Source organism: Mirounga angustirostris, unplaced genomic scaffold (assembly GCF_029215605.1).
Source record: "Mirounga angustirostris isolate CCGP_5_RB_7025 unplaced genomic scaffold, mMirAng1.0.hap1 SCAF_8, whole genome shotgun sequence".
Classification (NCBI taxonomy): Eukaryota; Metazoa; Chordata; class Mammalia; order Carnivora; family Phocidae; genus Mirounga; species Mirounga angustirostris.
Genome location: NW_026991716.1, coordinates 3,453,223 through 3,475,060, shown reverse-complemented (window position 1 = coordinate 3,475,060; position 21,838 = coordinate 3,453,223). Strand labels below are relative to the sequence as shown.

The following is a 21,838-nucleotide window of genomic DNA, read 5'->3' as shown; positions in this document are numbered from 1 at the left end:
GATGACAGAGTCCTTCAGCCTGGGCTAGAGGAGGCCCAGACAACAGGCCGGCAGGCCGACATGGAGGACTATGACGGGGGTCGGCTGGGAACTCTGGAGGCCAGAGAGCAGGTGCCCCATCCAAAGCAGAGAACCTGGGGGAGCTCCAGCGAATTGCTGTCTTCTCAGCATGCTGTCTGGACATCTAGACTCTACGTGAAACTACTGGTTTTTATATATTGGCCACTCATTCTAGTTTTGAAGGTGTAATACCATGAAAACGTAACTCACTAGTGAGCCCATCCAGCCGGCAGGCCTTCTGTTTGCAATCGCTGTGCTCGAGAGAAAGCTAAAGGCAGTCAGTGGTTCCTCTTAACTCCTCTTTCAGCCTCTAGGTGTTACTATCTGTTGGAGAAAGAAGACCAGGAAAGTCAGAGCAGACTCAAGGCAGCTACTGCAGCCGGGGGCCCATTCCTGAAACAGTTACCAAGTCCCCATTTAGGAGATAATAGCTTAGTACCCTTTTGCACGACTGCATTTACTTCGGACCAAGTGAAAGTCATAAAATGGAGCAAGCACGTGCATAGACTATTCACAGGAGAGATCTGAATGGACAATAAATGTATGCTGGTCGCCAAGAAATGCAAATTTGAAAGAACTAATGTTTGCTAATCGAAGTGGTAAGGATTTTAAGAGGATCAACAAAATACGTGGTGCCAGCAAGGAAGCACTGAGATTGACGCTCATGATCTGTTGGTAGGCATGCACACTGTAACAATTTCATGAACAGCAATTTTGCAAAAATGTAATCAGGATCCTTTAAAGTGTCGTTATCCAAAGTTAAAAATATCTTTACCTTCTGACTTAATAAGTCTACTGCTTTAGGCATCTATCTTAAGGGTATAATCAGAAATGTTTGTATTTGGAGGAAATGCGTTAATATGTTAAGAAGCAAAATTGTGCGTGCATTATGATCTTAGTATTATTTAACAAATGGTTCACCCTGGGGCGCCTGGGTGGCTCAGTTGGTTAAGCAACTGCCTTCAGCTCAGGTCATGATCCTGGAGTCCCGGGATCGAGTCCCACATCAGGCTGCCTGCTCAGCGGGGAGTCTGCTTCTCCCTCTGATCCTCCCCCTCTCATGCTCTCTGTCTCCCATTCTCTCTCTCAGATAAATAAATAAAATATTAAAAAAAATAATAATAAAAAATGGTTCACCCTAACACCTACATAAATTAGACCATAGGTGAATACACATAAGATAAACACTGATTGCTTTTAAGTGGTAAGATTTCAGATGATTTTCATATTCTTTGTACTTTTATATTTTCCAATTGTGCACAGAATCATAATTATTTACAAATTATTTTAAGTGACATTTTCAAAATAATTTTAGTGGTGCTTAAAAATGCTCTCAGAAAATTTTAAATGAAAATAATAAACAGATTGCCCAAGTGTATAGACAATATGACCTCCAAGTTAGTCTTGTCATGTGTGTAATAGAAATATAATGGAAAGGAAACACACAGATACACCTGGGCTGGGTGTATATCCACAGAGTGTAGTTTTCTCCTTTTTGTAGTTCGTTAATTTTGTACAGTGAATATGATTTACTCTTATAATCAGAAAAACAGTATTAAAATGTTAGGCCTTGCCTAGTATAGAATAATCTTGAGGAATGGGAAAAAGGAAAGAGCACTATGGAGCTTTCCTATCTTTTTGTTTTTCTTTTAACTTATTCCATTTACCCCCTCCTTTCTAGTTGGTCAGTTGTTTCTGTAACAAAGAGCTTTCCCTTTCTCTACCCAGTTAAAAAATATATATACATCTAACTTCAGACTCTTAATTTTTTTTAAGTTAAATTTGTTATAACCTATCACTATCCTCTGTATATTTTTAAAAATTCTAAGTTAATGCCTTTACGTTCCCCCTGAGCCATAGGACCTTAAAACACTTTAATCCTGACATATGGTACCCAGCTCACCTGTTGTGGTTGTCCAGGATATGAGTTCTGTCTTGTTTTCTTTAACCCCACAAATTTTATGCGGTCAAGATTTGCTTTATGCACCATTGCTTTTTGTGACTTAGAGTCTCCTTCTTTGTGTTCCTCCTTCTTAGAGTATATCCTGTACTAAATTCTGTTGGTAAAAACTTTCTTTGCCTGGAAATCTCCTTATTTTGCTTTCATTCTTTAAAGATAGGCGTGCACATTATTTGCATAAAAACCTTTGGGCCTCCAATGGCTGGCTCAGTTGTAGTAAAATTATAAGATAAGGTAGATGGAAAATGTTTGGAGAATAACATTTTAAAAAAGCATGGAAATGGTTTTATTTATTATTTGAAATTCTTATTCTTAGTTTTGGTATAGTCACCCAGTAAAAGTTTGATTATAATTTATATTTAAATAGTTGATTTTGTAAGTCTGGCTGAGTTCAGGGACTACGAGGCGTGAGGTTTCTCAGTCTTCTCACTGCCCATCAATATCCCCACTATCCCTGCAGGGTGCTCAGGCAGGGCTGGCTGACCGGGGTCAAGAATTAAGGTCCCTGCAGTGGGCGACTCAGCTAAGCCATTCTACATTTACAGAAAATCTGTCAGTTAAAAAAAAAAACAACTTAGGGCCGCCTGGGTAGCTCAGTCGGTTAAGCGTCTGCCTTCAGCTCAGGTCATGATCTCAGGGTCCTGGGATGGAGCCTGCATTGGGCTCCCTGCTCAGCGTTGAGCCTGATTCTCCCTCTTCCTCTGGCTGCCGCTTGCCCTGCTTGTGCTCTCTCTCTGTTTAATTAATTAATTAATTAATTAATTAAAAAACAAACAACCTTAGTGCTACTTTTTCTTTTTAAAATTTTTCTATGGTAGGCCCTACCCTGAGCAGGGCTCAAGCAGGGCTTGAACTCACAACCCCGAGATCAAGACTTGAGCTGAGACCGAGAGTCGGATGTTTAACTGAATGAGCCACCTAGGCGCCCCTACTTTTTTTTTTTTTAAAGATTTTATTTATTTATTTGAGAGAGAGAATGAGAGAGAGAGAGAGCACATGAGAGGGGGGAGGGTCAGAAGGAGAAGCAGACCCCCCGCCGAGCAGGGAGCCCGATGCAGGACTCGATCCTGGGACTCCAGGATCATGACCTGAGCCGAAGGCAGTCGCTTAACCAACTGAGCCACCCAGGCGCCCTACTTTTTGATTCTGTACCAGAGTTCGAGAACTCGCCAACCCGTGAGGCTTACACATGGAATAATCCGAGGTGGTCCAAATCACACCACTTATTAGAGAAAGCAGTTCAGTGTCTCTGTCAAAGTGTTCAGTTGTTCTGTCTTCCAGTTTGGTAATCGTATCTTAGCCGGATGAATGCTGCCCTTAAACCCTAAAACCAACGAAAGGCTCGTCTTGTCTCTGGGAATTACCCAGGATGCTTTATTCCCTTTACCCAGAGCCAAGGCCACGCAGGGAAGATTCCTTAGGGCCTTCCGGAAGCACAGTTTATTTTGGAGGGGTTCACCCTTTCACTAAGGGTTTTAGTTTTAGGCAGGTGCCTCAAGTTGACAGCCTCCACCTTTGCCTGGGCCCCAGGATTTGCCTCCTGTCCACCTTGTGTGCAATTTCCTGGTGAAGCTGCAGGCCACATTCTCAGCGTCAGCGCACGGACCCGGGACAGAGTCCGGTGTCGGTCCTGCGGGACCTCCCTGGGTGTGTGCTTGTTTGCATGGCTGATGGATTTATAAACGGATGCCTGGCTTTCGTGTGTTTCAGATTTGGCGCAAATACGATGCAGACAGCAGTGGCTTTGTATCAGCTGCTGAGCTGCGGGTACGTGTCGCTGGGGGCTCTCGCTGGGGGGAGGGGCTGGGGGCTCTCGCTGGGGGGAGGGGCTTTGATGTACATGGATCGTGAATTTCATTTCTGTGGGCCCAAGAAATATGGGTTTGAATGTGTTACTTAAAAAAAAAAAAGTATTTGTGTTTAAGAGGTTTAGAAAGTACAGGTGTTATTGCTCTCTCTAGGAAAGACACATAATTGAGGATTTTTGACACTTTTTCCATGCCTGGAGCTATTCTCTGGGTTCTATGAGCTCCTTTTAAGCAGGGACAGCCCTCCCCATTCTTGGATTTATTGCTTGCTGAAAGCATTTTATTTTCTCTGTTAAAAAAAAAAAAAAATGAACCACAATCTTTGAAGTAAGGCCTCCCGAGATCTTCCCATATAAGATGTGGCTCTTCTCTTGATGTCACAGAACTTCCTCCGAGACCTCTTCCTCCACCACGAAAAGGCCATTTCTGAGGCTAAGCTGGAAGAATATACTGGCACCATGGTAAGTAACTGAGCGATGGCATCTCCACAGGGCAGCTTCCCCCTTCCCCCCCGGGGCCCAGAACCAGAGGCGCAGAGTAAGCGCCCCAGTGAACTTCCGCAGACCAAGTGAATGCAAGAGAAACCTCAACTCTCAAAACATTGGCTACAATTGAGCCACTTTAGCCCCTCTCTGAGGCTGAGGCTGCATGTATTGGAGACGGGAAGTGGTTCACCCATCCTTAGGGAGACCAGAAGTCCAGTCAACATCAGGTTACTAGGTACCAGGCCAGTGAGCTCAATCCTACTGGAAGTCACATAGAAACGGGTAAATATGGACAATCAGAAACCTAGACAACCAGGACCAAACACATAGGAGCCACTTCTTGGCACCGTGGACAATTCTATTCATTTAGTGTGTTGATTTAGAGTGGTGGAGAGTCAGATAGACGGGAGATGTGTGTCCCCCCACTGCCACGTCTTAGCTATGACCTTGGGAGATTGTTAAGCCTTTCAATTTTACTTATTTCATCCATAAAATGGGGGGTTAATAGGACCCTGTTACAGAAAGGGCAAAGGGAGTTGGTGCAGAGGAAGCACTGGGCAAGTGTCTGGGACATGAGACATGTTAGGTCTTATTGTGGCGCTTGCTATGGTCCTTGTTGTCATTATTTTGCTTGCCCCTGGCGGCATCCACGTGCTGAATGACCCTGAGATTATTTCAGTGTCAAAGTTCCCTGAAAAATGGTGGTGTGGGAGAAGCTGCCTCTGGCGACCGCGTCCTCACCTTCAGTTTCAGCTAGGAACATGGAACATCTCTCCCGGTTCCCATCAACAGCCCGGGTGCCCTGCCTTTCATCTCCTACGAGCCCCTCCCTGTCCCCAGACGTGCGCTCCATTCCAATCCAACTCTGTAAGTGGTTTCTCAGTTCATAAGCAAGGAAATGGCTGGGGAAGCCTTAATTACTTGTAGGATTGTTACATCTATTATATGAGGCGCTCTTGACCAGACTGACGTTGCTCAACTTCCTGGTGCACAGTCAGAAGCACATACCACTGGGAAGAGGTGGTGAATTCCCATAAAATGTGTGCCACTAGGTTGATCTATGAGGCCTTTACGTGATGTTTCCAAATATGGTGTTATTTCTGATGACTTCTCGGCAGGGTTGGCATTGTTCATGCTGTTTCATGCTATATATCTGATGGTGGAGGCCTAGAAAGGGTAAGTGACAGAGTCAAAAGTTGAATTCTTTTTTTTTTTTTTAAGATTTTAATTTATTTAGGGGCGCCTGGGTGGCTCAGTTGGTTAAGCGACTGCCTTCGGCTCAGGTCATGATCCTGGAGTCCCAGGATTGAGTCCCGCATCTGGCTCCCTGCTCAGCAGAGAGTCTGCTTCTCCCTCTGACCCTCCCCACTCTCATGCTCTATCTCATTCTCTCTCTCAAATAAATAAATAAAATCTTTAAAAAAAAAAGATTTTAATTTATTTATTTGAGAGAGAGAGCCCGAGCAGGGGTAGGGGCAGAGGGAGAGGGAGAAGCAGGCTCCCCACTGAGCAGGGAGCCCAATGCGCAGCTCAATCCCAGGACCCTGAGATCATGACCTGAGCTGAAGGTTGACGCTTAACCGACTGAGCCACCCAGGCGCCCCGCCACGTTGAATTCTTAAATGCACTGCAAAGATTGGGTAACTGGGAGAAGTTAAGTTACCAGGCCAAAGGCCCCAGTTAAACTGGAAGCTGAGCCCTCTTGGTTTTCAGCCCTGGCCCCTCCCACCGCTCCCTCTGCACTCTGACTACCCAAATGCTGCCCCCAGTCACCAGTGCCTGCCCTGGGAAGGAGGAAGGTGTTCTTGACCATGAGGACTTGTAAATGGCCCAGACAAGTGAAGCCCATGCCAAGGACAGAATCAAACCCCAGGCCAGGATCTCAATGAAGGAAATAATTCGGCTTCTTGCTCTGTGGTGTTTGAGATCCTGAGTAAACACGTACTCGGCTCTGAAGGGTGAAGTGGGAGGCCCCTGAAGCAGGAAGCAGTTCCCCAGTATGGGGAGATCTCTGGGTTTTTCCCACCGGATTTCCAGTGAAACCCGCCAGCCGAATAAAGACTATGAAAGGGGCAATGTCACTGTAACTGCCTGGGACAGAGAAAGACAAGCAGATCATGTTTCCAGCTGAGCACTTTTCCAACCTGGAGTTCACACCGTGTCAGCACTGTTGTTACCTCGATTTTATTCACTTAAAAAACATGCACTACACAATGAAATGCTCTCACTTCGAATCTCCAGCATGCTTCTTTTTTTTTTTTTTTTAAGATTTTATTTTATTTATTTGACAGAGAGAGACACAGCGAGAGAGGGAACGCAAGCAGGGGGAGTGGGAGAGGGAGAAGCAGGCTTCCCGCCGAGCAGGGAGCCTGATGTGGGGCTCGATCCCAGGACCCTGGGATCATGACCTGAGCCGAAGGCAGATGTTTAACGACTGAACCACCCAGGTGCCCCTCCAGCATGGTTCTAGTATTTCTTTGGTTACCTTTGATTCTGAGGGGTTTCCCTCGGGCTCTAACTATAATGCTAAACCACCTCTTTCTCACTTCTTTTTCTGTTTGTTTGTTTAAAGATTTATTTATTTATTTATTGGACACAGAGAGAGAGCACAAGCAGAGGGAGGGGGGCAGAGGCAGAGGGAGAAGCAGGATCCCCACTGAGCAAGGAGCCTGATGAGGGTGATCCTGGGACCCTAGGATCACGACCTGAGCCCAGGGCAGATGCTTCACTGACTGAGCCACCCAGGCGCCTGTCTTCCTCACTTCTTAACATGGCTCAACTCTCTTTTCCCTCCTTTTCTTCTCCTGGTTCCTGCTTGTCCTTCAAGATTCGGTTAGACGTCATCTTGCCCTAGAAAACCTTCCAGAAACTTTCTTCTGTAGCAGATGCAGGTGCCTCTCCTCTGTGCGCCCAGACTACCTTGTGCATATCTCTGACGTGCCCATCAAGGTCATCGGTTTGACCCATCCCACAACTACCCACTCTCTGCTCTGCCCCGGGCACCCCTCTGGTCGCCGGGTACCCAGCAGTGAGCGCAACAGACAAAGGGGAGACTGACAATAACCAGAAACATAGTAAATAATAAATTAGATTGCATGACAGAGGGTAATGAAAAGGTAGAGTAGGACGAAGGCTGGCCACGCCTGCAAGGTGGCGAGGGTGAGGGCCTGGGGAGGCGGGGGGTGGGTGCTCGGGGAAGGACCAGCAGGAGGCACGGAGCCCCTGGGGCAGCGGTGTGCCTGGCATCTTCAAGGACAGGAAGACAGCCCTGGGGCCAGGGCGGGGTAAGCGAAGGCGCCACTCACCAGAGGCCAGACCATGTAGGGCTTCTTAGGATTTAGCAGGATTCCTGACGAGTCAGCTGCAGTCAAGAACAATGCTGACTCCACTTGTTTATGGATCTAGTTCCTTCCCAGCCAGTGATTCTTCCACCGCAAGGGCGGCGGCGTATCTCTGCGTTCCCTGGCCTCCCGCGGGGCCGGGCACACAGTAGGCTACTTAATGCAAATTGTCAGAATTGAGTTCCAGCCTACCTAATAGCTAGCTAAAATAAGAAACCGTGAGGACAAAAGCAAAGTTTGCCCTTGGGACCGTCCTGCCTCCCTGGCTGGTGTTCCTTGAGCCCCTCCACCCCCATGATGGCTCTTGATCCCCCTTGGGCAGGTGCCTCATAGATCATAGATTGCACAGGTCCAACCTTCCTCAAGCTGTGCTTCATGTTCTGAGATTCTCCCTTTTCCCCCTCTTTTTAAACCAAACCCTCCGGGGTCGAGCCAGGAGAGCTTGGAAGTGCTGAGCTTGATCCTTTATGGCTCTCACTGGGGTCCTGCCCCCATGCTGAGGACCAGAGACAAAGGGCAGGAAACCAGGCACCAGGAGTGGGGGCTAGAGCTGGAGGATGTGCAGGAAGCAGAGCAGAGCAAATCTGAACAGACAATCCCAGCAGGACAGGCCTGCGACACGTCCCTGTGGATTCAGAATCCACATCACCAGGTTCCTTAAGTTGAGACACACATGTTTTTCTGGGCTGAGGAGTAGATTCTCAAAGAGACCAGCATATCTTCCCTCACCAAAACCCTCACTCCTTTCATGCTTTTTTCTTCCAGGTCAGAATACCATCTAGTAAACTAGGTCACTCAAAGATGTGAGTTCATTCATTCAATAAATATTTAGGGAGAACTTACCAAGGCAGATATGGTCCCTGATCATATGGGATCTTCCTATTAGGGAAAATTTGGAGGGAAAGAGCAAAAATTCACTCTCGTCGCTCCTGTTCATCCCCACTGTGCTGGTCATTGTCATAGACCTTCCACCGACAAGTTGAGTTCAATTTTGCCTTTGGTCCCTAAATACAGCGATCTTATCTTGAGATCCCGTTTTCCTGACTTTTCAAAAATCAGGCAGATCATAAGGAAGCCACAATTCTAGAGCTTCCTCAAAGGCAGGACAAGAGAAGGTAGGTAGATGGACAGAGTAAGCGCTGATAAGCTGGTGCAGGGGGGCGGGGAAGAAGAGATAACTGTGCCTTCGGAGAGTCTCTAGGGGTCATCTCATTCAACCCCATCATAAGGGACAGAAGGGCCATGAGGGAGACTCATGGGCTGCTTGCCAAGCCAACACTCGGCTGGAAAGATTCTGAACATCACGCATCAGCCCGGCAACCCTGGTCGCCCAGAGCGCTTCTCTGCACTGCCTTTAGGTTTCAATCTTTAACCTCAGGGGGGCCACTCCTCCCTTGGGATGCCCGGGGCTGAAGAAGATCCGGCAGTGTGCAATTTTTGATGCCTCTCGGCTCGCATCTGGAAGCCGAGAACCCCGTGAATCAGCTGAGGGGGATCCGAGTAGTCTCACCCAACTTCTGAGTATCTGGGGTGAGAACCGTCCATGGACCAAGACCATCCTGTTATTCAGTGTCTGTTTCGTTGTCCAAGCCTGTGGTTCCTCTGCTTCTGTGTGCTGCCCAGAAGCACTCATTTTGTTCCAAACTGTCCTGTGGGGAGAGGCTCATGATCAATCAAATCCAAGTGGCCCCTCACGGGTTCTTTATGCCTTGAGGTGATAGGCAAGTGTTGAGGAATCCGGTAAAAGAGTTTCCACCTAGTCTAACCAGACCTAGTCTAACCAGAAGACTGGATGACTTTAATGAGATTATGGCCAATCTATTTCAGTGGCATTCCTTAAATTCAGAGGTGGCTTATATATACTTTTCCAATGAACATATTTGGGACCTGGATGATAGTTTTTTGTTTTTTTTTAAAGACTTTTTACATTTCCCTAATGACCTGTGGGTGAATGAACTTTCAGAAACTCAATAATCTCCAAAGAGATTTTAGAACCTTCGTCTAACTAAGCGATACACCAAGTATGAACCTTCGTCTAACTAAGTGATACACCAAGTGTGAACCTTCGTCTAACTAAGTGATACACCAAGTGTGAAGCCACCTCATGGCTGCTTTAATGGCTTTCTCTGAGCAATGGGTACAGTGGGAGTAGCTCTGCCTTACAGATCTGGTTCCGGGGTTTTGCATCAAATGCTTTACTTAGGAAATGTAACCTGCTAAATGAATTTAAATAGACTCAAATAAGGATCGGCACATTTGAAAGCTGTCTGCAGCCTGAACAATGAGTGAGTCACAGCAGAGCACTGAGTCATAAGCGAAAAGTCGAGGTCTGCAGACCTAACCTTCTTCTAACTCCTAATTAATGTTCTGGACAAGGAAGGAAACAGCCTATTAACAAAATCCAATTAGGACATCTAATTGAGAGGGGCTGCCAGTACCTGGCAGGGGGAAAGATTAGCTGTCCGAATAGCATATTATCAGGTAATGTTGAACTTTTAAAAACGTAAGCTAATGCATGTGGGAGATGTTAAGTTCACGTACCTAATTAGAGTGTGGAACTTGAACTCTTGTAAATGTGCAAATTAAAATCTGAGACCATGGCAGACAGAGAGACATGTGAGGTTAAGCTTGTCCCATCCTCTACCCTGGTCCCAGCCCTTGTCCTTTGGGCCTGGATGGAAGTCGCTGGCTTCCGAGCTGCTTCCTTCCATAGATGGAGACATTCAACTCTGATCCGGGCTGATGGGAAACATGCTTGAGCTCCATCTCAAGAGCTCTTCCCTCCTGTGCTGGTGACCTCAACCAGCCTCATGACTTGAAATACCAGCTAATGGTGATGACCCTCAGTTCACAACTCTGACTCAGACCACTTCGCTGAACTTCTTAAGTGAACCAGGTAGCCCATTTTCTGATGGATAGAAATGTGATTTACCACATTGGTGTTCAGTTCTTCCTCAAGCCAATTTTGAGCAAAGGGCATTTTCCCCTTTGAATAATTTGCACAACAGTGGAGATGGGTCCACATCTTTCGAGATGAGTTACTACTTGCTTAAAGCTCAAGATCGTCTAGCTCTCTATTAAAATAGAACCTTTTATAATGATGGTGCCATGGGGAATAACTCATGGCTCAGTCTCCAGCAAAATGTACTGCTCTTGGATTTTTACTGGATATAAAATTTATGTTTAAGGGGTGTGATTGGATGTGTTATATATCCGAGTGTATAAATATATAACCTGTTTTTTAATAGATTCTGTAATATACATTTTTGATGCTAAAGTTTTAGGGAAATGGACTTTCAAATTCATTTCAAATATTAAAAAGAAACTGGATTTAGGGAGTGAGGAAGGATGGATGGATATGTTTTTGTTTTTTTTATTTTTTTTATTTTTTTTTTTAAAGATTTTATTTATTTTTTAGAGAGCGAGAGAGAAACAGCATGAGAGGGGCAAGGGTCAGAGGGAGAAGCAGGCTCCCCGCTGAGCCGGGAGCCCGATGTGGGACTCGATCCCAGGACCCTGGGATCATGACCTGGGCCGAAGGCAGACGCTTAACCATCTGAGCCACCCAGGCGCCCCGGATATGTTTTTTAATGCAAAAATCTGTTAGACATACTCTCAGATTTTCTCATTCCCTCTTTTCCCCTGTACAGCCTCTTCCTACAAATATGTTTAGAGATATTCTGCTGCACTAAAATGTTGTGAAGTCACAAATTCACTCACTAACTATGACTCAAATATGCCATGAAATGTCTCTCCTCCATCTTGCCTAATCTGGTCTTCCTGATTTTAACTTTGAATCCTATCTTGTATAAAGCCTCGTCTGATCTAATAATTTAAATAGTCTCTTTGGATATAATGCTAAGTCTTTCCACAAAAGGAGGAGCTTGGCCTCTTCGATTTCTCAGTCATCTTCGTCCAACCCAGAGTCTTCTGCAAAAATGGCATCAAGGAGGGGCGCCTGGGTGGCTCAGTTGGTTAAGTGTCTGCCTTCAGCTCAGATCATGATCTCTGGGTCCTGGGATCGAGCCCTGAGTAGGGCTCCCTGCTCAGTGTGGAGTCTGCTTCTTCCTCTCCCTCTGCCTCTCCACTGCTCCTCCCACCCCTCATGTGCTCTCTCTTTCTCAAATAAATAAATAAAATCTTTAAAAAAAAGGCATCAAGGAGAGAAAAGTGGCTTTGGGCCCTAATGGTGGAGGTGGGGAGCCGACGTCCCTGGGCACAAAGCTCTGACTCCTCTGGTCTCCAGGATGATGCTTCTTGGTCACTCAGTTGCTGCCTTGCTGGTATTCACAGCTGAAGTCTGTGATGAGCTCATAACCCATGCTCCTAGCTCTGGCTAGCCCATTGGGAACTATAGGCCAATCCACCAGCCATCCTTTACCTCTTGCTGGATGCAGACCACGAATTCTCTGCCACATCTGTAGCAGAGTCCACATGTTCTTGCCACACGGCAGACTAGTAAATCAAGAGGCAAGATGCTGGGGGACGGAAAGCAACTTTATTCAGAAAGCCAGCAAACCAAGGAGGTGGCAGATTGTGGTCCCCAAGAACATCTTTCCTTAGCATGAAATGTGAGCTGCTTTTATTTTAGGAGGAGGTTGGAGTCAAGAGGTGACGGATATCTGTAGATGTTCAGGAGCCCACAGGGGTCCAAGGAAGGTTATGAAACCTTTCTGTCCTTGGTTACTTGATCGTTGCGTACAGGAATCTGGTCATAGTGTCCCTGTAAATCTCAGCATTGTTATTTCTATACGTACTTCCTTCTCTCCTCGGGTGAAGTGGGTTTAGGGGAAAGAGTGGATTTTGCACGTCTCAGCTGTAGCATGCCTATGTGCAGGGGTCCATGGAGGTCTGTCAGCCATACGTCGAAGCAGCAAGGGAAACAGAGGCAACATGGAGTCAGACATGCTAAGTGTCTCCCTATGACACATCCTCTTTCCAGCCTGAGGCTCTGGGGTCCACTCCCGCCCTCGGTTCCAGCGTCACCTCATCCCATCACAGCCAGCCCCATGGCAAGTCCACTGGCTCTTAACCCAGTGTCCAAATCCCTGGGTGCTCAGAGTGTCTTGGGGAGGCTGAACCACAGCAACTCCTTCCTCATTAGTGCCTTCCTCCCTCCGGAACCCCTTTCCAGCAGAGTTAGGTCACACACCTGTCCACTGTATGCCCCCATCTCTGCCTGTCCCGCTCTTCCTTCCTACAATCCTTGAAGCCTAGAGAGGCGGACTTTCCCCTCTATCTTGTCCTCCTCAACGCCTTCGGCCTTCAGTGGAAAAGTGGTATTTCTTCTGTGCTCAGTAGGGAGTGCCCTCTGACATGACAGCCTCAGGCGGTTTAGACAACATTGGGATCGGAATGGCAAAAGGACAAAGTGCTTTGGTAACTTTCAAAGTGAATTCCCATTACAAGTACTTCTTACAGTTGTGTCCCCTTCTGCATTCCAGATGAAGATCTTTGACAAAAATAAGGATGGCCGTTTGGATCTTAATGACTTGGCAAGGTGAGTAGCCTGAGAATGGTGTCAGACTCAGACATACCATCGTGGGGGTTCCACGATGCACACACTTCCCTTTGAAAGGCAGAGGTCAAGTCTTGCCTGGAACCCTGAAGAACAGGCTCATCTGGCCAAATAAACAGCAGTTGTTTAGAATCTTCTGGGGGTGACAGATCCCTTTGTAAAGATAATAAAAACTACACCCCCCAAATGTGCAATACACAAAGTTTTCATAAAATTTTATAGGTGGGTCATGGGCCAGCCCTGCCTTCAAAGGCCAGACGTTCCTGGTCTCACATAAGGACCCCATGAAAATATGTCTGGAATCTCATTCACTGGCTCTGGGAAAGCTGAGCAGTTAGTTCAGGACAGGGGACGACTGAACCAGGCTCCAGCTGTGCTGTCTGGTTTTTCGGTGTTGAAGTAGCCTCCATGGGCACCCAGCACCCGAAGGCCAGAGTAGGGGAGGGGAGGGGTGACAGCAGAAGTGGCCTAGTACCTGGGAAAGTGCATCTGCAAGGCTGGTGTTGTGACATGATGGTCATGTCAGCACATCATCTCAAGGCTGGCTGACCCCAAGATGACCTGTGATTGTCACAGAGAGGAAAAAAAATCAGTGGATCCAGAATACATGGGTATAACCCAGAAGGGGGAGCAGTTACGATCCCAGGGGCCTGCGGATGGGGTGGATGGAGCTGTAGCGTGGACAGTGACGGGGGTGGCAGTTACAGGCTGCAGGGCACAAGCAGGTGTGGCTGGAAGACAGGGAGTCCACGGACTGAGGGTGATTTTCAGTGACGGAGAGTTAACTTGGCAATGTCATAAGCAGATGTTAACTTGAGTTCAGAATCACAAAGCCCCGTACGAGCTACCTCCTCTCTTGGCAGCATCTGCGAATGGGGACACACCAGGAGGAACCTCTCCTTAGTGATTACCAGGACATTGACCCCAACACTCTATAGGGTCTTCTATTTTGAGCCTCATCCTCCTTGGTTACTTTCCCCAGGAACTTCGTCCCAAATTTGGCCACTTTGCTGGGGAAGAGGCACAGAGAGACCAGCCAGACCAGAGGAGGACAAGAGTGTTTCTCCCAAAGGTTGAGGACTGAGGGATCTCCACCCTGTGGCCTCGTAGATCTGTCCCCTGGGTCCCACTCACTTCTCACAGTTCTTTTGGCCAACTGAGGCAAGGTTTCCTCTCAAGTAGAGGTCAGTCTAGCTACTCTGAGAGTTGTGTGAGAGCCAGTCCTAACGGGATTACCCAAATACCTAAAAGATTCACTCAAAACATGGCATCTGGATGAAAACAAGAGCATTTAATTTCGTTGCTCCCCTCACCAAAACCACCCACCCCCGCTGACTCAAGGCCCTTCTCAGAGGTAGTGAGTCCAGGAGCCTCGAGCGCCCTCTGGAGGCGAGAGTGTGCCACTGCTGTAAACTGCTCTCTACCCTATCGTCAACGATACTTTTACTCCTCAAATAAAATCCACAGATAATATAATCTACCTGTCTGCATAATGCTAAAACAGTTAGTATAATGCACAAACTATAACACATAAAGGGGAAATAAAGGAAAACAGTTAATAATAGAATAAGGTGTATTTCAGTGCTTAGGTGGATAGATAGAACCACAGGAAGACATAAGGGAGGGGTTGTTGCTTACACCGTGGTGTAGAATTACTGTGAATATGTCAGTTCAGATGTTGACTGATACAAATGTGACCTTTTGGCAACTCATGTGTCAGGAGCTCAGTTGCTGTTGATACAATTTTATAAATAACAAGTCTTTTTTTTTTTTTAAAGATTTTATTTATTTATTTGACAGAGAGAGACACAGCGAGAGAGGGAACACAAGCAGGGGGAGTGGGAGAGGGAGAAGCAGGCTTCCCGCCGAGCAGGGAGCCCGATGCGGGGCTCGATCCCAGGACCCTGGGATCGTGACCTGAGCCGAAGGCAGACGCTTAACGACTGAGCCACCCAGGTGCCCACAAATAAGTCTTGATAGCATTCCAAATGAAACAAAGTGCAGTCATCCCTCAATTTACACGACTCACTATACTATATGGATAATTGACACAATTAGCAAATTATGTATACCTTGAGAAAAATACCCTGGATTTTTATGTAAATAGGAATTCAGTTCTCGGTTCAAATATAATTGTAAGCAGGATTTGTGCACACATGAGTGCTCCCCTGGACATTCCACAGGATGATTCCCCATTCTGTGGAAATTTCCATGCAATGCAGGACATCTAGCATCCCCAGCCCCCATCTATGGAGGTCATGTCCCTTCTGTCAGTCATGTGCCCTCTGTCACTGTGATTACCAAAAGGCCTCCCTGCAGCTAGCCAAACATCCCCCACTGGGGGCCTACCCAGAAGGTAGGAAGTATGCCTTAATCTCTTAAATAGCTTCTCTCCTAGTGGAGTGTTATGTATAGAGGAGGATTCAATGAGTAGTTGTGGACTGAAGGAAGAATTGACTTCGTACTGAACAGAGATGCAAAGCGACAAAACAGTTATTACCTTCTTTCAAAACCAATTTGATACGGAATTTGACAGTGACAACGAGGGTAGGCAGATTAAAGATGTCCATGTCTGAATTCCCAGAACCACTGAACGTTTTATGTTACGTGGCAAGATGCATGAAGGCTGCAGAGAGCATTGTAAGTTGCTCATTGACAGACCTCACAGAGATTAGTCTGGATTATCCAGGTCGGCTCAAGAGTAATAACAAGGGTCCTTTAAACGTGGAAGAAGGAAGCAGAGGGTCGGGTTTTGAAGGCTTTGAGGTGGAGAAAGGGGCCATGAGCCAAAGGATGCAGGCAGCTTCTAGAAGCTGGAAAAGGCAAGGAAACTGATTCTCCTCTGGAGCCTCCAGAAAGAAGCAGCCCCATGGACACCTTGGCTTTAGCCTGGTGAAATCTGCTTCAGACCCTGATTTCCAGTGTTGTAAGATACTAATTTGTGCTGGTGAAGCCACCACATCTGAGCTCATTTGTCACAGCAGCAATAGGGAAATAACCGAATGACTTAAAGGTCTTAAAACATTTATGCACGGGACTCCTCTCTCTATTTCCAGCTCTAGAAGGCAGCCGTCTTGCTCCACATACAAGCGCCTCTCAAGTACATGTCCTCTTGCTGGTACTATGATTTAGGCTGCTTGGTGCCAACCGAGAGATAAGGACAGGATTCCTCGTAGAGTTCCAGGATATTCTACCCTTTACTTGGCTCAGATTAATTCTTTACCCTGGGCATCCGGAAGAGCAAAATTTTCCAAATTGTTGTGTGATACTTTTTCTGCCTTTCTCTATATTGTGAATGCATGATTATGAGTGCAACATAAATCCAATGCTTTAGTCTTTTGAAACAGACTGTATTCTATTAACTACAATTATAATTAAGCAGGAAGTATGGAAATACATTTGTTTTCCAAAAGAAAAAAAACCTGTATTTTTTTTATTGCTTATCATTTATGTATTATAACATTTACTCTTATAAAGTGTACAATTTGGTATACTTTAGTCTATTCATAAGGCTGTTCAACCATCACCACTGCCCAATTCTAGAACATTTCTATTGTGCCAGAAAAATGCCCCATACCCATCAGGAATCACTCTCTCCTTCCCTCACCTACCAACCCCTGATAACCACTAATCTACTTTCTGTTTCTATGGATCTGCTTATTCTGGGTATTTCATATAAATGGAGTCATACAATACGTGGCCTTTCATGTCTGGCTGAGGTTCTTTATTTCTTCATGTGGACTGAAGCAATTGTCTCGTGTTCTTTTCATTTCAGCTCGAAGAATCCCTTTAGTATTTCTTATGGGTCACATTTATTATTGTTGATAATTGTTGTCTTTTTGCTTAATGACTTTTTCTAACTAATCCTGTAAAATCTTTTTCTTTGTCATATGTGGACACTGAAGTCTCTGCTTGGTTGCTGAATGATTAGTTAAAGATTGGGCAGAGATTCCTTGTATGTCTCCCAATGTTTGTTGAGGGGCCCTGTGTATGGGTTAGGGCACATCTTCTACATGCAACCAGGAAGTTTACAATTCTGCTTAGGCTTAACTTTCTGCTTGTACAGAGCCTGAGGATAAGCCACTGGTGAGACCTTCGGGCCTCCTGAGGTCTTTTCAGGGCATGCACACAGTCCTGGGCATGGATGTAGTCGAATGCATGTCTATAGCTTTCTAGATTCCCAGAAATATGTTAGAACTTAAGCCCAGTGGACATCTCATTCTCCCAGATTTTCCTTTTCAGCTTTTTTAGTTAGCCTGTTGTTTACCCAAACTCTTTTCTTTAAAGATTTTATTTATTTATGAGAGAGAGAGACAGAGAGAACATGAGCAGGGGTGAGGGGCAGAGGGGGAGGGAGAGGAAGAAGCAGATTCCCTGCAGACTCCCTGCTGGGCACGAAGCCTGGCTCCATGCAGGACTCGATCCCAGGACCCTGAGATCATGACCTGAGCCAAGGTCAGACACTTAACTGACGGAGCCACCCAGGCGCCCCTGTTTAACCAAACTCTTACCCGCCACCGTGGTCGGCTGTCATCTTAAATAATTGCTTTTCATTGTTTTTGACAAATGCTCCCAGGTAAAAGGCCTGTCCACTAGGTGAGTTCAAAATCAGGTCGAATAAGTGCACCTTGCAAGTGGGGTCGCTCAGAGAACATCAAAGAAGTCAAATAATGGCAGTTCTCTGGGAATTAGATTTTGAAAGGGCTCCAACTCTGTTCTGCTCACTACAGCTGCTAGAATGTTCATTTTCCTGGGACTATGGGCTCTTCATTTTCGAAGATACCATGGAGTTGAGGGGGTTGGAGGGATGAAGCAAGTTAAAAAGCCACAAAATCCACTCTTCTTACCCAGATTTAGTCATTTTTCCAAGATAAACACTCCCCAGATTTCTGTAAGACTTGAATTTCTGGAATTCTGAAAAAGTTATTTTGATTTTTTTTTTTTTTTGCCAGTTTTCTCATTGCTGTTATGGAGGAGAGAGTTTTCATAAGCCCTTCTGCCATTTTCCACCAAGACGACTTTTTAAAAGTCTCTCTAGGGTGACTACTAATCCCTATGAAAGTCTCTCCCAATTAATTTTTTAATTTGTTCTTACAATATAGAAATTCCCATTTTTCAAGCCCTCACCCTCTTCTGCAAAATGATCTGGAAATTGCCTGCCCTTTCCTCATGCCAGAGTTATGGATCTGCTTGCCTTTGAGAGCTGACAGATCATCATGTAAATTACTTTCTTTTCTTCTTTTCCATTTAGGATTTTGGCTCTTCAGGAAAACTTCCTTCTCCAATTTAAAATGGATGTAAGTAGTGACATTTCTCTAGGTGGGCTTGTGTCATTCATGTCTCTCCATAAATTCGAGAGGGAGGGAAGAAAGGAAGGCATCTGTTTGTCTCACTGTAATTTATCTAGAGACCGGCAAGGCTCACTGTTGGAATCAAGGGATTAGGGTCATTGACTTAAAAAAAAAAAACAACATAAAAGTTTATAAAAGTTGTCTATAACCCTGGAAGAATTGTACATCAGAAGCATCCCAATGCTGGACTGACATACTGTTTTCTCCACACACAGGCTTGTTCCACTGAAGAAAGAAAGAGGGACTTTGAGAAAATCTTTGCCCACTATGATGTTGTAAGTGTGTCTCTTTGGATTGTGCTGGCTACTTTTAGGGAGCAAGCTTGTTTAGCCCCTATGTGGGGTCATCCTACCCACAGACCCTAAACTGATAATGATGAATAGCAGTCCCACATGTATGCTGGTAGGTCATACCCTCAGCTTCTCCATGTGAACTTCTGAAAACTACGTTAAAATGGACAAAGGAGAATTTATGGTTGAGAAGAGAATAAAATCATGTTTCTTTTCCCTCTGGCTCTAAACTGGGAGAAAGTTTCTCCTTCTTGATCTCCGTCTAGAAAAGTATGCTTGAAAACAAAAGCAAACAATCAAGTTAAAAACCACATCCAACCCAAAGAAATAGAGGCAAAGCGAGCCCTGGTTGACATAAAAACTACTTTTCTTGTAGGATTGATTGATTATGTGGTCCTGCTTCAGAGAGGAGAAAATAATAATTCTAAAGCACAAAGTATGGCAAGGAAATTGCATTTCTTGAAGACAAGGTAGGGTAATGCAAGAAGGAAGAAAAATGAGAAAGTTAGGAAAAGTCAAAAGAGATGCCGTCCTGAAACTCAACAGACTGGACATCTGAGTGTGTCACATTCTGAGCAGAAAGGAGCATCACCTGGGAGAGGCAGCTCAGCAAAGTGTTGCTGTGTGACCCATCGCCTGTGTTTGAATCATGCTTCGTTAGCCACGTGACCTTGGGCAGGTTCCTTAACCTCCCTGTGCCTCGTTTCCCTTACCTGTAAAGTTAGGGTGACGAGGATAATAATAATAATAACTACCCCATGGAATTGGTGTGAGAATTCAGTGATTTCATGTGTGTAAAGCTCTTAGAAGGGTGCCTGGCAGGTAGTGTTCAGTAAATACACTAATTTTTTTTTAAAAAATGGATTTTTTAAAAATGATACGTTAAAGCTTCAGGGTGAAGAAAACTTGAAAAGATGGATGGATGAGTTGTCATGACTGGGACTTTAGAGAAGAAACTGAAATATTTTAATATGTATCGCATTTTATAGACATTCTTATAGAATGAGTAGGGAAAAAATAAGGGTTTGTGTGCAGACCAAATAATAATTCTAATATACTCACTCCATCTAGTCACTCCTGATTTAAAACTTTAATAATCATCAAGTCCTCGCTAAATCATAAAGCACAATAAAAAACAATGTCAGCCTATATTCTTCCAAGGACCAATACGATGTGCAAATAACACTTATCTGAACAGAAGCCAGGTATTTGGGAAGCAAATGAGGTCGGTATATATCATGTTAATGAGATTTGCAAGAGCCAAGGAACTCCCATTTGTTTACGTGGGGGTCGTTACGTACAATTAATTATTGTCATGTCTGTGGAACGTGCACTTTCTGCACAGAGGACGTCACCGCAACGTGCCGTTTCCGAACATCTTTGCAACCACAGAAGAATACTGATTTGCACAATTCACCTAATTTATTCTTTAGCCTTCTGGCTTAAGAAAATGATGTTTGACTGACAGGCTCTTTCTTGTCTATTTCAGAGTAGAACAGGAGCTCTGGAAGGCCCGGAAGTGGACGGGTTTGTCAAGGACATGATGGAGCTTGTCCAGGTGATGTCACGGGGCCGTAGAGATTTCGCTCCTCGTGGGTCAGGGATGCCATTGTGACTGATTCCACTGTTTACTTCTGAGAATCCGTGGGGCTGACGATTAATGCCAGAGACTAAATCTAGGGACACAGTCGATTTAACAACTACTGAGCCTCTGTGAGAACTGACATGTCTCCCTTTCTCTCTTAAGATCATTTGACCCCATAGCAGCTTCTTGTTTCCATCCTATAAAACCCTCTCTTTTACCAGAAGAGCACAGTTCTGCTCATTTTTTGGTTACAGAAAGGCCTTTCTACACCTGGACTTGGTTATTAGAATACCTAAAACTTTTAATTTAATTTCATGAAATAAATCCCATATTTGAGATTTTTTCCCCCCCTTGAGGGGCTGCTTTAACACCTGACCTAAAATCCTGGTTACTTATCTATCAAGACATTGCTGCGACTCGAAGTGATAGGATTTCAATTATAATCTACATCACAAGCGATCTCCTTTGAGATCCTGGTGCACTGTAGTAACTGGCTGCCTGATCTGGTTAAGCAGACGCGTGGCAACTCTTCCTTTTCTCTGGGACTGTCTAGCCGCTGAATTTAGTACATTCATATCCTTAGAGATTTTTTGAGGTTTATACAGGACATGATGAATCTGTCCTGATAGGCCCAAATGGCAACAAATTAGAGTAGCAATTGTTAACTGGTTTTAGAATCCCAGACCTGCTTGAAAACCTGATTAAAACTATGGAGTTTGGGGGGCACACGGGGGGTTAAGCGTCAACTCCTGATTTCGACTCAGGTCATGATCTTGGGGTCGTGAGAGCGAGCCCCGTGTTGGGCTCTGCACTGAGCATGGAGCCTGCTTGTGATTCTCTCTCTCCCTCTGCCTCTGCCCCTTCTCCCGTCCCTGCTCGAGCACTCTCTCTCTCTATCTCTCTTTCTCTAACAACAACAACAACAACAAAACTATGGAGTTTTGCAGCAGAAAACTTCCCCCAATTTACCAACTTTTGCACAAATCTCCAGGAAGTTCACATTCTGTGACTGAGCGGGCATGGACGCTGGTCAGGATGACTGGTGTGTTCTTTGCCTCCTCACTTGCGTTGTTCCCATCCCAGCTGGTCCCCTGCCTCTTCTTTGGTTCCTTCACGGGTGCCCCTGTTGGAGACTCCACCAGCATCTGTGCAGCGGATGGGTCCAGGTGTGGTGGTACTTTCTGCATTGATTGCTAAAGGAAAGTCCCACTGTATTTACTATTTCATGCCAGAATGATTTCCGTAATAGAAACTGAGCAGTTATCTAGAGGACATTAAAATCGCATGTTGGTAGGCTTGGCCAAACCGCAGTTTTAATTTGCCTTTGATAGAAAGCATGGGATGGGGGGCGCTGCTTCTCAGAGCAGTGTGTGGCCTCCTCTGAGCCACGGAGCTCGGGCTGCCGACTGCCCAAGTCCACAGCCCAGGGTGCTGCACATA

General features: G+C 45.5%; 1 protein-coding gene across 1 annotated transcript in view; it reads left to right on the top strand.

Annotated features, from left to right (window-relative positions):
* Positions 1–21,838, top strand: part of SCGN (secretagogin, EF-hand calcium binding protein) — a 35,440-nt gene that overhangs the window by 8,662 nt on the left and 4,940 nt on the right. The window contains exons 5-10 of the mRNA XM_045865943.2: positions 3,731–3,787; positions 4,212–4,289; positions 13,099–13,154; positions 18,424–18,469; positions 18,739–18,798; positions 20,303–20,371. Coding sequence (XP_045721899.1) covers positions 3,731–3,787; positions 4,212–4,289; positions 13,099–13,154; positions 18,424–18,469; positions 18,739–18,798; positions 20,303–20,371 — 366 coding nt within the window. The remainder of the gene's footprint in view (positions 1–3,730; positions 3,788–4,211; positions 4,290–13,098; positions 13,155–18,423; positions 18,470–18,738; positions 18,799–20,302; positions 20,372–21,838) is intronic.